A 15,225-nucleotide genomic window follows, 5' to 3' on the forward strand; every position below is an offset into this window, starting at 1 on the left:
AGGCCCCCACCTATGGTGTTAAGTGAGGCATACACATCCCTTGGGCATGGAATGGAGCCGGGAGGGGCAATCTTGCTTGCCTATGGCTGGGTAGGAATCCAAGTCCCACATAGGGCATCAGCTATCTAATAAGCAAAATGAAAAGATAATCCATGCATATTGCCATGCCAATCTTGACTTCTTTGGATGTACTCAAAGGGGGAGGGCCCCTTGCTTTGGTGTGTATGAAACCTTGACAAATGGATGTTCTAGAGGGCCATAGGATAGGCGGCAGAATCATCCACCAACCAAAAAATAGGTCCCTCCAGCTTTTGTTAAGTGTGTTTTTTTTCACGTGGATCCCAACCTCCATTGTTACAGAGTCACAGACTCCAGAGCTCTTCAAGTATGTGGGTCACAAGGAAAAAGGAAACTCTGGTCTTTCCCAAAGAAGAGAATGTGGGTCATGGCACGCAGCGCAAACATGGCAGAAAATTTAACTGCCCATTTTCCAACACAGTTGGGAGGAGAAGAGAAACACAGCCACGCTGGGACAAAACGTAGCAAAAAGACTCACCGGGTTGTGGTAAATTCTATTCTAATACCCTGAAAAACAAAAAAAACGAAGATGTGTGTCTCCTGTTGCTTTTCTTCAAATTTCTTGCCTTCACCAAACTCGGCTCAAAATCAGGATCTCCACACATCCCCACAAAGAAATATTGGAATTTGTGCACCGTTACATGCTTTTCACTCTACTGCCATCAGCAGCTACTGGAGCAGGATGGCACCCTAATATCCACAATTTACTGAATTGCTAAATTAACTTACTGAATTTTCTGTTATTCCTTTGATCTTGATATTGTATTTGCTCAGTTAGATTGTCCAGAGAGGGCCTTTGCAAAATGTGCAGATGTCTTTAGCCAAAAGAGAGCAAACCAGGAGCACACAACATGTGGCCCTGGCCTTCAAGAGATCCCTCACCTCTAGCAGTAAGTCCAATTTTCCATTCCAGTCTTTGGAGTAAATTGTACGCTTTTATGTATCTGAATCCTCAATCATGCTTACTCTAATGTGGCCCCTAGCTTGGGGTATGTTCAAATTAAGTTGGGTTAGGTTCAATCTTAATCTAAGTTGGATTCTGCTCAATCAACCCTGGGCTATGTTCAAACTAACTCTTTCTGACTTGTGTCATTTCTAATCTAGCTCAATGTAACTTGAGTTATGCTCATTATGCTCAGTGTTTCACTTCAATCTTATAGTGCTTTGGTGCGTCTATGTTCAAATCATCTCGAGTTACGTTCAATCAACCTTGGGATTTTACTTATTTAGCTGTTTAAGCTTGTTCATTACTCCAGACTTCTTCATCCTCTAGGAATTGTCAAATCTAGCCAATCAACTATGTTTAATATATCTCTTTTCCCGATTGAAAGAGGATGCATCCAAGATTTTGTAATTTTTTTTGGAGGAAGTCTGTTTAAGCAGTGTTCTGCGGTTGGAGCTTAATTTCTTGTGTTACTAGCAATCAAGCCTAGGAGTGAAGCTTGGACCCAACATTCTTAGCCATCTATGTTCCCAGATAATCGGTAGGTTTTAGCGATGATGTTGATTCGGAGTTGTGTCACCAAACATGCCCCAGACCCTCCCTTACGATGTACAATTGAGCCAGATATGGGTTTATGAAGGCTTGGAGGTCCTTGTAACCAATGAACGTTGAAGCAGTTAAGATGGGATTATGGGGTGAAAGCCTTTTGGCACCATTACAGATGGTCTTTTGTATGCAGCTTGCTGAGATGGGTTAGGGCAATGCCCTCCCTGACGGGACTCCTCTGAGCGCGAGAGGGCGGGACCACAGTGTGGTCACCCCCGTGCCTCATCCTGGTTCAGGCTTGGAATGTTACATGTTAGATAATTTGGAAAGCATTGGAACCCCAGCCCGTTGGGCTTGCTGGTATCACGCTCGCAGTACTTGCATCTTGACGCTTGGTGACCAGTTAATTTGGTACTTTATACCCTTTCATGAGAGGGGTTGAAAGCAAAGAACAAATTTTCTTTTCAAGGATACACATGATGATGCAGCTCTTCACCTGAGTCCTAACGTCTGAGGAGAAAGGAATGAAAATGCTGAACATGGAAGCATTCAGTTTGAGCTAATTTGTATGGCTTGAAATGCACAGCTGCAAGTGGTGAGGGTGCACAGTTTTTTAAATATAGCTCCAGAAGTGCACAACTGTAATGTGTGAGCCACTGTGGCACATCTTATGATTGAAGTGTCTCTCTATTGTAAGACAGACATACAAACAAACCCACATGCAGATGAAAGGGCAGTTGGAACATCATGGCTTTGATGATGAAAAAGGGCTGAAAGCTCAAGAAAACTTTGGACAACATTTTCCCACTTGCTTCAACCTGTGCTTGAAGATGTGTTTCTTTTCATGTATTGCATGCTAAGCTGCTTGACATATGCTGCATGAGACCTTGTAATGCAAGATTTGATTTGATTCTATGGGTTTCAGCTTTCTGAACCTTGGTCAGGTTCTTCCATGAAGAAATCAAATCATTTCTATAAGGTTTTCTTGCGTCTAATTGAGTTGATTTCTGCAAGGTATCCCAATTCCATGGTGGATAGATGACACTAGAGACCACGCTCTCTGGGGATGGCTTACACAATGGATATATGCATGCCAGCAGTGTGGGGTTAACAATGTTGAGTGGATGGTATTTTATGCACCCATTTTGACCTTGAAATGTTGGCATAATGCACACTTAATACATGCGGGCCTTTTGATAAAAGATTTGGAGATATCTGCTGAAAGGGCTAAGATGTGGGATGAAGCCATCTTGGTTTCTTTTCATGATGAACTTTCTCCTTCTTACGGATTGGACAATTAGATATTTAGCTGGACATTTCTGTGCATCTATGGCCGGTTATACTACATGTCTGCCTCCACACACCAATAGGCTTGCACTGCCATCATCAATTCATAGTTGCATCAAGGAACTGGGTGATGTGATGTGGTTGGAGTGGCCTATCACAGAGTTGGGGATGGCTAGATGACATTATACAGACCTAAATCATGGCCTCTGGTCATTTTTGTTTGTTTGGACCATAGCATCTTGGTGATTTGCTCACTGTCTGGGAGGCTTTCCTTTCATGCCCAAGATATTGTACATGTTCTGATTAAATAGCCATAAGAGGGTAGATTTTCATGATAATGCTTCTATCAATGTGCTCAATGTCCTAGTGTTAGTTGAGCAGCCTAGAAGTGAAAGAAAGTTCAAAGTATACCTGGTCAGAGGGCCAGGTTTTCAGAGCTGGCCCTTATGGGACTAGTGCTTGAATACATCAACATACCTTTTCGACATCTGTCTGTGTTGTTTTGAAGTTTATGGCTTACATGGAGGGCTTTATGGAATCTTATATGCTTCTTTTCAATACTTTTTTGTTTTGGGATTAAATATTCTCAGGCATGTGTTTATTTTTTTAAAGGGCAATAATCGTAAGTTTCAAGATCTTAATATGACCATTGTGTTTTGGCATTTCAGGTGTTCTGAATCCACCATCACATGACTCTGGTCTTGACATTGGTGTTGGGCCCGGCGCCTTTTATATGTTACTTTCCTGTCACAAGGAAATCAAAAGGCTAAACAAAACAGTGGAACAGATGGAATACTTAGTTCAGGAAATGAGACAGCAACTTCAACATCATCAAGAGAACTTATTGAGCTCATCTTGCTCTGGAAGCCATGGTGTGCATTCAGCAGAGATCGAAACAGTCTTGAGTCAGGGTTCACAAAATAACGTAGATCAGAGAATCCAACCTTTTGGTTTTACAAGAAGCATTGATACAGGATTGGGTATCGAAGATCAGGCTTCTACTAGACAAGTTCTGGCAAGAGAGCGAAGTGTGGAAAGCTGTCGAATGGCTGCACTTCAAGCTGAGCTTGAAGCAGAGCTGGAACTTATGGAACTTAACATGAATACAAATGAAAGTTTTCCTGATCAATCAATGGTAGATGATGCTGGTGAGGTGGGATTTTGATTTGGGTTGGTTTTTAACCTTTGTAGTTGAGCTATCTCTTTGTTATGTTAAGCATAGCATGGTATATTGTACGCAATTAGTCCAAGTAAATGACAAAAAAATGAAAAAGGTTCCCATCACCTAAAGAAAAAATGTCTTAAAGATTTCTTACAAAATAGCACAAACATATCAAGACTTTCCCTTCTGCTAAATAGTCACCATGTCTAGATATGGGCCTAGAATTCAGTAGGAAACCAACTGAAAGGGTCTGTGCAGTGGTTGCAAATAGCTTAGCTTAAAGACCACCGAATTCCTATCACTAAAAATTTCACATGCATCCATTGCTCCAATGTTGGTAGGTCCTACTGTTGTCTCCACCACCTAGCTTACCAGGATCTAGGTTGGTTTGTTGAGGATCAAATTCAGTCTGGTTATGGTTGATTGAAAACCCTCGCAAGCTGAAAGATATGAGCTGAAGCAATGCACCCATTCCCTGATGTTACCTCCCTCACTTTTCCTTCCCCCAACCCATCATCCCCATTTCCCCAAACCCCCCATTCCACCTCTACATCTGCCTTCCCATGTGCAGTTCCCTTTGTAGCCCCTTTCTACCCAAACCGGACTTTACAAGAGCTGATTTACTCGGCCAATGTTTCCAAGGAGTTGCATGTAAAGGGAGCACCTGAAAAGCAAGAGTTCAGCTCACACAAGGGAAATTTCAAGGCTGGTTTTGAGCAGAAAAAAGGGTTGACAGCTACCTAAAAGTGTGCCCAAAGAGGACACGAATACATAGGATGGCTCAGGGAAGAAGCTGGGGGGTAGACAGAGTGTTCCGAAGATGTCAAAACTGAATGAGTGCACAGAGCAGAAGCAAAAAAGCACTAGAGTGTGCTGAGCAGAGAGTGCAAGAGAGAGAGAGATATGGAGCAACTATGCTGAACATGCCATGGGCCTTGTAATATTGTTGAAACTCCTGGGATATAAACTCACCCCCTCTGTTAGTCCTGAGAGCCTTGATCGAGAAACCGGTCTCTTTTTCCACGTCAACTCTCCAATCACAAAAGTGCTGAAAAGCCTCATCCTTGGACTTCAGAAAGAAGACCCAAGTATATCTGGAGAAGTCATCCACCATCACGAGCATGTACAACGCCTTACTCATAGGACCACATAAGTCTGCATGAACAAGAGCAAGTGATGTCGAAGATCTCTGTCGCCTCCTTTGGAAAGGTGGCTCAGTGTTGCTTCCCTTGTAAACAAGAGGAACAAACAGAAGATGGACCCTTGATGGTCAGTAAACCCTCAACCAACCCATCCTTTGAAGCTTGCTGTAGAAGCTGACAGCTCAAATGGCCAAACCGAGCATGCCAAAGAGGAGAAGAAGAACCAGAAGAAAGCAGAGCGGTCAACTTGTACAGACCACTATCTTGTACTCCCTGAGCCAAGTCTCCTTATCACGAATGGTAATCTCATAATGAGAGAAGATGACCTCCGCACCCTGAGCTGTAAGAGCACTCACTGACAAAAGGTTAAATGCCAAATCTGGAATGTACAGAACGTCAGAGAAGTACCTCTTGTCCTCGGAAGAGCGGAAGATGGGGATGGTGCCATGTCCATGCACTGGCACGGAAGAAGAATCACCCAAAGTGATCTCGCCTGTCCTAGGAGTGAAGTCCTTGAACCAATCTCGATGGGGTGTCATGCGAGCAGTAGCACCGCTATCCACAATCCATTACCGCGACTGAGAAGTCACAAGAGCAAGTACACGACGAGTACCTACTAATAGAAGAATACCATCATCCTTCTTGGTCTGAGACACCGCTGTAGAGGAAGAGTTCTTTGCTTCTTCATCCCGCTTCTTCTTGTGACATTGGGGCGATTTATGACCCTTTTTGCCACAATAATGACACTCAATGTCCTTGTTTTTAGAAGATCTGCTTTTGTCTTTGTCTTTATCCTTGGAGTTCTTGTCAAAACCCCCTTTCCCTTTCTTCTGTTGATTCTTCCCTTTATCTCGTGCAGCCAAAGCTCCATCAGAACCACCAGAGGTGCTAGTCCGCTCCTCAAAGCGAGACTCAATCTGCATAATGGAGGGGAGAACTTTCTCCCAAGTAACTGGAACAGGATGAGGAGAAGAAACAAGAGACTGAAAATAAGCATCAAACCTCTCTGGAAGCTTGGAGAGAAGCCGAATAGCCATATCCTCCGTAGAGATATCCTTGCCACAAACAGCAAGCTCGTCTCGGAGATCTTTCATCTTCGAGATGAAAGTAGATAAAGATGGAAAGGTAGAAACTAACAAGTTCATAAGTTGCTTTTCGAACGCCAAAATCTGACCCGGAGACTTAATCTTGTAGAGATCTGCAAATGCCTTCCAAACTTCATGTGCAACATCTGCTTTACACACATGAGAGAGAACAGAATCATGACAATTCAACATCAGAAAGGAGAAAACATGACGATCATTCGCCAGCCAAATATCAATATGTGCCTGAGTCACACCACCGGGGAGGGGTGGCATTGGCAGGTGCAACAAGCCAATCCTAGAGATCCACGCCACGCAAGGCTGATTTCACTTTCACCTTCCACAAAGTGTAGTTGGAACCATCCAACTTTGCAGACTCAGAGAACATATGAAGTGTAGTAGGGGCAGCTATCACAAAAGCTTGGGCTCAATCTCAGAAATATGCACAATCTTGGAAGGAGTGTCCACCACAGGTAGCAAGGTTGCCACCAAAGCTAGAACCACCACAAGACCCGCTCTGCAAAAGGGAATGTCCACTGGAGAGGAAAACGCAGCCAAAGAGGGGCTGCACTCCTGAAAAAATCAGGCCGCCTAGTTCCAAACTCCAAGAAGGAAGAAAACGCTGATGGGAAAATACCTTCAGGCTGTAAGCGATGAAGCCAAAGTGAAGGGAAAGCAATCAGCAGCAACTGTCTAGAAAACGCAGCATCCAGAGGGCTGCAAATATGAGAAAAACGCAGAGGTGAAGGGGCTATAGATAGGGCACAATCTGGGGCAGCAGAGGGAATTGCAGAACCGGGAGCGATGATACCATTAATGAGTGCATAGAGCGGAAGCAAATAAGCACACTAGTGTGCTGAGCAGAGAGTGCAAGAGAGAGAGAGAGAGATATGGAGCAACTATGCTGAATATACTGAAGTGATACAGTCCCAAGCAAGAGACAAAAAGAGTCTCATAAGTGAGGGAGCAAAAGAAAGACTAGGCAAGATGAAAAGTGAGAGGCCAGCCCACCTATTTATAGGTAAGAGGGGCTGGCCAACTGGACATGATGTAGCTGGCCGATTGGGGAAAATACATCCAGGCTGGGAGACAAATATATAAAAAAGGGGTGGCCAGCCCACAATCAAGGGCCATGAAAAAGGACCAAAAGGGACACCAAATATGGGCAGAAACTGGGGATGAATGTGCTAACAAAAACAGCAACATGAGGAGTACAAAAAGGAGGGAAAGTGTTTTACTTGCGATCACATGAATAGTCAGTGCCCAAAAACCCCAAGAAAACTGAAGTACAGGAAGCTAAATCTAGTGTGAATGTGATTCCAGATGTGCATGGGAATATAGTACATGAACCAAAAGCCGTTTGCTTTGCAAAGCTTGGAGAAAATTGAAGGATCAAACTTGCTTTGTTTCTATTTGATAATGCTTCTGTTGATAATTTTATATCTATACAGATGGCTTCTGCACTTGTGTTGAAGCTTGAGGAGATGGAAATGCATATACATCAGATGTGGGCTTTGAGGGCAAGGATGTGAGTGCGACCTCTTTCATTGGAAAGTTACACATACACATACAGGGAGGGATACGTGGATCTTGAGGACTTTCAGATTGCTCTACTTACAAGATGTGACATTGTGATGCTATTCTTGGGATGCCTTGGCACTATCGCTTGGATCCTAAGATTTCTCATAAAGAAAAGAAAGTGGTTTTTATGCATAGAGGCATAGAGGATTGTATTGATGCTAGTACCGCTGGTAGTACCATACCTGTTGTAAGCCATATTTCCATTAATAAAGTTATAAAAAATTCTGCTTGTTCTTACTTGATCTTTGTTCGTGACAATGTTGAAGATGGTGCTGTGGATGTGAGTAATCTTGACCAAGACAGACTTGCTTTTCTACAAAAGTTTGAAGATTGTTTTGCTGACTCTTTGCGCCAGGAGAGTTACCTCTAGAGAGACCTGAGGATCATCGTGTTGATGTGTTCCTTGGTAGTTCTCCCCCTAATAGGCCACCCTACATAGGGTGACCGCAACACAATAGGAGAAAATTACGGCCCAAGTCCATGATCTTCTAGAGAAGGGATTGATTGGGCCAAGATCTTCACCATATTGCTCACCTGTATTGCTTGTGTAGGAAAAGGATGGGTCTTATAGGATGTGTGGGAATTATAGGGCCTTAAACAAGATCACAATAAAGAATTGGTTTCCCATTCCTCATATTGATGATATCCTAGAAAAACTTGAGGGTATGTCATGTTTCAGTCATATAGACCTCAAGAGTGGGCATCATCAAGTCAGAGTGGCTCCACAAGATATACACAAAATTGCTTTCAGAACTTCTTTTGGATTATATGAGTATTTGGTGTTCCTTTTGGTCTTACTAATGCTCCAGTTACATTTAACCGAATGATGGACAAGATATTTAGGCCTCATAGAAAGTTCATTGGCACTTTTTTTAATAATATTATTGTGTTTTTGAGAAGTGTGGTTGAATGTAGGGAGGTTTGACGTTGTTTTTGAAGAGCATAAGCTCTACCAAAATAGTAAGAAGAGTGAGTTTTTCTTGTCAGAAATACATCACCTGGGGCATATTATCTCTTAGGACGGTGTTCACATGGACTCCATGAAGATCCAGGCAATCAAGGATTGGCCTGAGTTACGGGTTGTACATGAAGTGAGGAGCTTCATTGGGTTATGTTCATATTATCGTCGATTTATTCACTTTTGCTTTTCTTGCTTCACTTCAAGGGCTTTGCAAAGGAGTTTGCTTCTTTGGAAGGATCTGGTAGCTAGTTTAGATTGGGGGCAAACACATGTCCGAGAACTCCGGAATCTATACTCGCATAAACACTTCTTGTGCTCGAGAAAGATATCAAGGATCGGATAGAGTCGGCTAGTAAAATTCTATACTCGCATAAACACTTGTTGTGCTTGAGAAAGATCCCAGTGTGGGGCAGACTGGCCTTTCTCAAAGCTTGCATTTTTCCAGTCGCGGTTTATGGGGCAGAAATTCTAGGGTCCCACGACATGCGGAAGCTTAACCCAATTGAGAACCTAATCGCAACGGGGATGAGATGGGTTTTGGGTAAAGCAGCCAAATCGACTTCTGTTGCCGCTTTAGCCCTGCATAGAGAACTCAAACTTCCCCCTGTCTCTGCCTATTGTGCAAGGCAGAGAGTCAGGGTCTTCACCAAGTATTCGGGAGTGCGAACTTGGATCGCAGACTTGGTGAACCATATCCCTGCCTGGACCCAGTTCAAGAAGTGGACGTGGTGCAAGCGAACTCTTTTCTGGGGAAAGAGGTATATAAACAGCGCGCCAGTCCAAACTGCGAGGGAGGAGAGTTGGAAGTTGTGGGAGAACTCACACGGTTGCGCCTCCCTAAGGTCCTATAAGGAGAAATCCTTTGATCTCTCTCGGAAGTACTTGTTTAAAGCCATGATAGGCGAGGACCCCGGGGGGGCTGGTGAGAAACTTCTGCTCCTCGCTCGCGTGGACGGGCTACGTCTTAAGGATAAGGTGATGCGATCCACACCTAGGACGTGCCCGTTGTGTAAAGGGGATGAGAACGAAAGTTCCCTTACCCACCTCCTCATTCAGTGCTCCGAACTGGATGGCCCCAGGGAGGCAATACAGCCCGCCATCATTCATGCCAGGGGGCTAAATCGGAACCTTTCGGATAACGAAACCGGAACCATCCTCCTTGGAGGGGAGGCTCGCGGGAGGAGACTACCTGGCTGGGTAGTCCCTTGCCCGAAGCAGAGGATCGCCTATGTGCAGTGCGTTGCAGCTTTCCTCCGCGAGGCCGTACCTAAGTACTACAACGCGCTATCTCATGAGTTGGCTGAGCCCGAGCCGTTGTAGTCACTTTTCTGGGTATGACCTCGTCTTCGATATCTGGTGGAATTCGGGTACCGCCGGGTATCGCTTTGTTTGGGACACCTCCCTCGAGCCGATGCCCTCCATATGGGTATGGCATTCCTTTTCGGAAACCCGCTGGGTGATCTTCTTGATAGAAGAGTTTAAGGGGCTTTTTCAGCAGGTGAGATCCTTGGTCAAGGCCTGCACTATCTCTTTCTTGAGATGCCGACCCACACCCCTTATTGGGGGTAGTCCAAGGAAGTGCTCATGGCCTTCTTAAAGGACTCATGGTGACATGGTGGTAACGGGTTTTTTCCCCGAGCAAATGGTGGTAGAGGGTGATTCCTTTGCAACCTCCCAGCTCAAAAACAAAAAACAAGAACTCCGGAATCCCAGAAGAGTCGTTGTCGAAGAGAAGTAACAAAGTTTATGCGTTGGACATTGATGAAATTCGGAAAAGGATACTTTTCGAATGTCATGATGCTCCCAGTGCAAGGCACCAAGGAATTCAAAGAACTCTTGCGTTAGTCAAGAGAAACTTTTAATGGCCACAGATGAGGGCCTATATTGAAGATTATGTTAAAAAGTGTAGCCAATGTCAAGTGAATGAGGCTAAATGCCTTTAACAAGGTGGCTTACTTCATCCACTTGAGATACTAGAATCTAAGTTGCGGAGTATCTTCATGGAATTTATTGTGGAACTACGTAGAACGAATCGAGGACATGATTCTATTTGGGTAGTAGTGAATAGACTAACCAAGATTGTTAAGAGTCATGTGTTGGCTACTTTATTTGTAGATCAATTATACAGGTTTTATGGATTGCTTGAAAACATAGTCATAGTGATAGGGATGAAAAATTCATTACAAGGTTCTGGCAAGATATATTTGCTAGATTGGAAATTAAGTTAAGTATGTCTTCATCGAATCACCTAGAATCAGATAGTCAAATTGAAAGAACTAATAAGATTTTGGATGGTATGCTAAGGGCTTGTGTCTCCAAAGGGCAAACTGAGTGGGAAAAGTATCTCTCACAGTTAGAATTTGCGTACGATAGCAGTAAGCATTCGGCTACAGGATTTAGCCCATTTATACTTATGTATGGATTTCAACCTAGAGCACCAATTTTTCTTGGATTAGGTGAAATCCAAAATGGGCAAGCTTATGATTTTTTGCAAGATATGCAGGAGATGCTTAAACTTGCAAGGGAAAGTGTAAGAATGGCTCAGGATCGAGCTCAAACTTTTGCAAACCAACATAGATCTCCTAGAGTGGTGGATGTTGGTATGTGGGTGTATCTTAGAATTCCAAAAGATTCCAAGACTATGTGTATAGGCAAGCATTTCAAGATATCTTCTAGGTTTTGTGGACCGTTCAGGATCACCAATAAGATTAGTGATGTTGCTTATCGCTTAGAACTTCCCCAAGGTGTTACAGTTCATCTAGTCTTTCATGTCTCTAGACCGAAACAGAAGCTAGGTGACTCGGATGAGATGGTTTCTTTACAAGAACTAATCTAAGAAGAGAAAACTGAATATATTCGTAAGGAACCATAAACGAGTCTTAATCAGCATACTAAACGTTCAAGCTGACGTTCTTATGATGAGTATTTGATTAAATGGAGGGGAAGATCTGAGAGAGAAGCTACGTGGGAATCCATTCGAAATTTGAAGGCCCAGTTTCCTGAGTTCATTGCTGAGGACATCAATGGTCCTTAAGGGGGGAAGTATGTTACGTCCACACTAGGCACCTAATGTAGGGTGGGTTAAATCTAGGTTAGAGGGGTGCCCGGCTAGGGGATGACTTCATACTAAGTGAAGGAAGGCTTTAAATAGGAGGCATAGTTATTAAAAGAACTATGGGAAAGCACCTATAATAAAAGCAAGGCTAAGTTTAGAGTGCAGGTTTCTATATAAAGGAACCCAAGGCATAGTTGTAGGACATGATTGCCTAGTTTTACTCGTAGATTAGGGCCCAACAAGATTACTCATTGCAAGGACACCTAAAGGGTGTGGCTTGGTGGTATGGGATGCCAAGTCTTACCATGGGGGAGCTTTGCCTAGGGTGTAACTATGGCCTTTAGCTCGGGGGTGAGTCTAGATGGAATCTATGGCTGGGAGGTGAGCCTAAAGCCTTACTTCTAGGTGTGTTCCATGTCAGATGATCCTTGGTAGTCTTGGACGAGACTCAACAATTTGTATGAGAGTTGAGGCATAAAAGAGAAGTCTGTGTAGATTACACGCAGTCATATATCCATAAGCGAGACATTCTTTTTCTCATGCTCATGATGCATATTTTCTTCCATAAGTGGATAGGCTTGCGGTGTTTAACTACACTATTACCTAGTTTTATACGCCAATAGGATGGTTTTCACACAAGAGTGTGAAAAAACCAAAGCTATGATACCAATGTAACTTCGTTGTGCGTATGGGTTTCACAAAACACTTACCATTAATGCAATTGAACACTTAAATTGGCCACAACCTTAAGCATATGCCACCTAATTCCACAAAAACTGTAAAAGAGAGATGTCCACATCTGACACCACACAGAGGCCAGAATGGGACGAAACCCCGTTGCACCCCCCCCCCCTCCCTCTTGGAGTATTTTATTACCCAAGGAGAAAAATACCAGGTACAAGCTTTGAGTGGTCTTACTCTCCCCGCAGGAGATTGTGGATTATCCATATGCAACTATCATTTGACCATACACATTGGCTATCATCAAAGAAGCCCCAAAATACCATGAATGTGTGTAAACCATCTCTTTCCGTGAGGGTACTGTTCTTCTTCATAACCATGGGTCTTCAAGAGGCCATATGTGATAGAAAAACTCAGTTGAAGCAAATAATATTTCCACACATACCATAAATCCAAAACAATGATGAAATACAAACTCGGTAACCTATAAAAGTGTAGAACAATCCAGACATCTTTAGGTGCCATCCTAGGCATCATGAACAAGCAGGACAATAGCACCACGGGCAACCAAAATAGGTCGGGGCAGCACAAATAGAGCTGGTACAACAAATACAGAACCTGGAACAGTAGGTACAATGGCTGGTAGAGCATGTACAATGGTTGGCGCAACAAGTATAATGGCTAGTAGAGCATGTACAATGGCTGGTACAACAAGTATAATGGTTGGTAGAGTATATACATGGCATTTACACCTGATATAGCAAGAATACGGCCATTGAAAAGATAGAGAGAGGTAGAGTATCCTTTTGTAGAGAAAAGTGAAGTAGTGTAGAGACTAGTGTTGTAGAAATGTGAGCAACCAACATGGTAGAGGGCTCAGGTTAGGTTCATGTAGCTCATGTTACATACATGTAGACTCACATCTACTAGGCTCATGTATTTATTGATGAAGTGAAGCCTTTGGAAGAATGATACCAAAGTATGCTTTATTGGTTGTGTTTGCAACAAGAGAGCTTTCTCAAATGAAGAGAGAGGGCTGCAATTTATAGATTTGGGACTCTCATGAGGTAGAATGGCAAGAAAAAGTTAACAATTGGAGAGCTAAGGGGACATGTGTGAAGGCCACTTATCTCACTTGGATCCATAGTCCTACCACATGTCCCAATATAGGAGTTCCCCTAAAAACTTCATCTCTAAAAATATCTCCACTCGTTGACCTTCTGTCAAAGGTGCTTCAGCGAGTCCCACCATTTGCTTAGCTTATGAACGCGATGATGCGGACAGATTTTCCATTGGGGGTTGTCCAAAAAAAGTAACCTTGCTAGATTTTAGGAGTCTGTTCCTTTGTATTCCATCTTATTGGAAATGTATGTGAGTACCACGTAGAAACATGTTTCAATGCCAGATCTCTCCCAAAGATAGTAACCTTGCTAGATTTTAGGAGTCTGTTCCTTTGCATTCCACCTTATTAGAAATGTAGGTGAGCACCATGTAGAAACATGTTTCAATGGCCAATGAAGTGATAGCTCAAGTGGTGAAGGTGTTTGCCTAGGACCAAGAGGTCCTGGGTTCAAAACCCCCCTTTGTGCTTCTTCGGCGGCATCGCCTATAGGTAGATAATTAAGCACCTACGGGTGGTCAAAAATCGGTAACTATGGGAGGATCTTGGGCCAAAGGCTGTCGGGGAAAAAAAAGAAAAAAAGGAAACATGTTTCAATGCTAGATCTCTCCCAAATCCTCGAGAGCTCATCATATATGCTTTCCACTGACACATGAGCTCCAATGCCAATTTTTGTGTCCAAGAAACCATCTTGGGCGCCTAGACCAAGCTTTGGGCGTTTGATCTTTTGTATTGGATAATCCCACATTCCCAAAGCTTGTACATTAATGCATATTTGGGTATCCCAGAATCCACCATACCTCTTTTCACATTGGATATGTCCAGGCTGCTGACATTGGTGTTGGTAGAAGCCTTAATGCCAATCAAAGATGGAAGGCTGAGTTGAACCGAACTAATGTATTTTGTACTGCAGGAAAGAGGAAGGCGAAGTAGGAGGAGGAGGCAGGTGGACAGGAGGAAGAGGTGGGCTGGAGAAGGAAAGCGCAGAGAGGAGGGGGGGAGGAGAATGGCGGGCAGGAGAACAACGCATGTGCTACCTTTTGATCTCTTAGACCCTTTGGGTCTTTTGTGACATCAATAAATCTTTCTTTCTTCTTTCTTTCTTGTGATCACTAGGAGAATGGTACAGAGATGTGGTATGAATAGAATAATGACGACTCCTGATCCTCCGACCCTGCCACATGCTTTGGTTTCTCTCTAGGATATGGTGTGTTTCCGTGTAGAAGACTGTCTCATCCTGTGTATTCTCTGAGAATGCCACAAGATCTGACCATAAAGTGCCATTGTAGTTCCAGGTGGCTATCCTTAAGGTCAGGGTGGTCCCATAGATTCTGGATCCCTATTTGGGGTGGTGGTCAGCAATGATAATCCATCATTAGAGACCACCGGCTTGCCTTCTTGGTGTGTTGCCCTCACTTGCACCACTGCAATTCTCCTTTGCACCACTTGTAGTGAAGTGAGGTTGTGTTTGATGTAGACATTGGTTTTGTTGAGTGTTGCTCTCTTCTTCAAGAAGGCCAGGCATGACTGAGTATCCTCAAATTCAAGGAGTAAGGGTTGCGGCCTGGTCATATCCTTCCCAGTGTG

At 43.5% G+C, this 15,225-nt stretch overlaps 1 protein-coding gene across 4 annotated transcripts in view; it reads left to right on the top strand.

Annotated features, from left to right (window-relative positions):
• Positions 1–253: 253 nt before the first annotated feature.
• The window catches only part of LOC147622424 (uncharacterized), a 45,356-nt gene continuing 30,384 nt past the window's right edge, over positions 254–15,225 (top strand). For 2 of the 4 annotated variants that reach the window (XM_086821978.1, XM_086821979.1), the window contains exons 1-3: positions 298–565; positions 857–968; positions 3,523–4,007. In XM_086821978.1, the coding sequence (XP_086678104.1) occupies positions 437–565; positions 857–968; positions 3,523–4,007 (726 nt within the window). In that variant the 5' untranslated portion in view covers positions 298–436. Of the gene's footprint in view, positions 566–852; positions 969–3,522; positions 4,008–15,225 lie in introns of all 4 variants that reach the window. The other 2 variants (XM_086821977.1, XM_086821976.1) reach the window with 2 other exon arrangements.

This window comes from Cibotium barometz, chromosome 28 (genome assembly GCF_041138505.1).
Source record: "Cibotium barometz isolate CiBa-2024 chromosome 28, ASM4113850v1, whole genome shotgun sequence".
NCBI classification, from domain to species: Eukaryota; Viridiplantae; Streptophyta; class Polypodiopsida; order Cyatheales; family Cibotiaceae; genus Cibotium; species Cibotium barometz.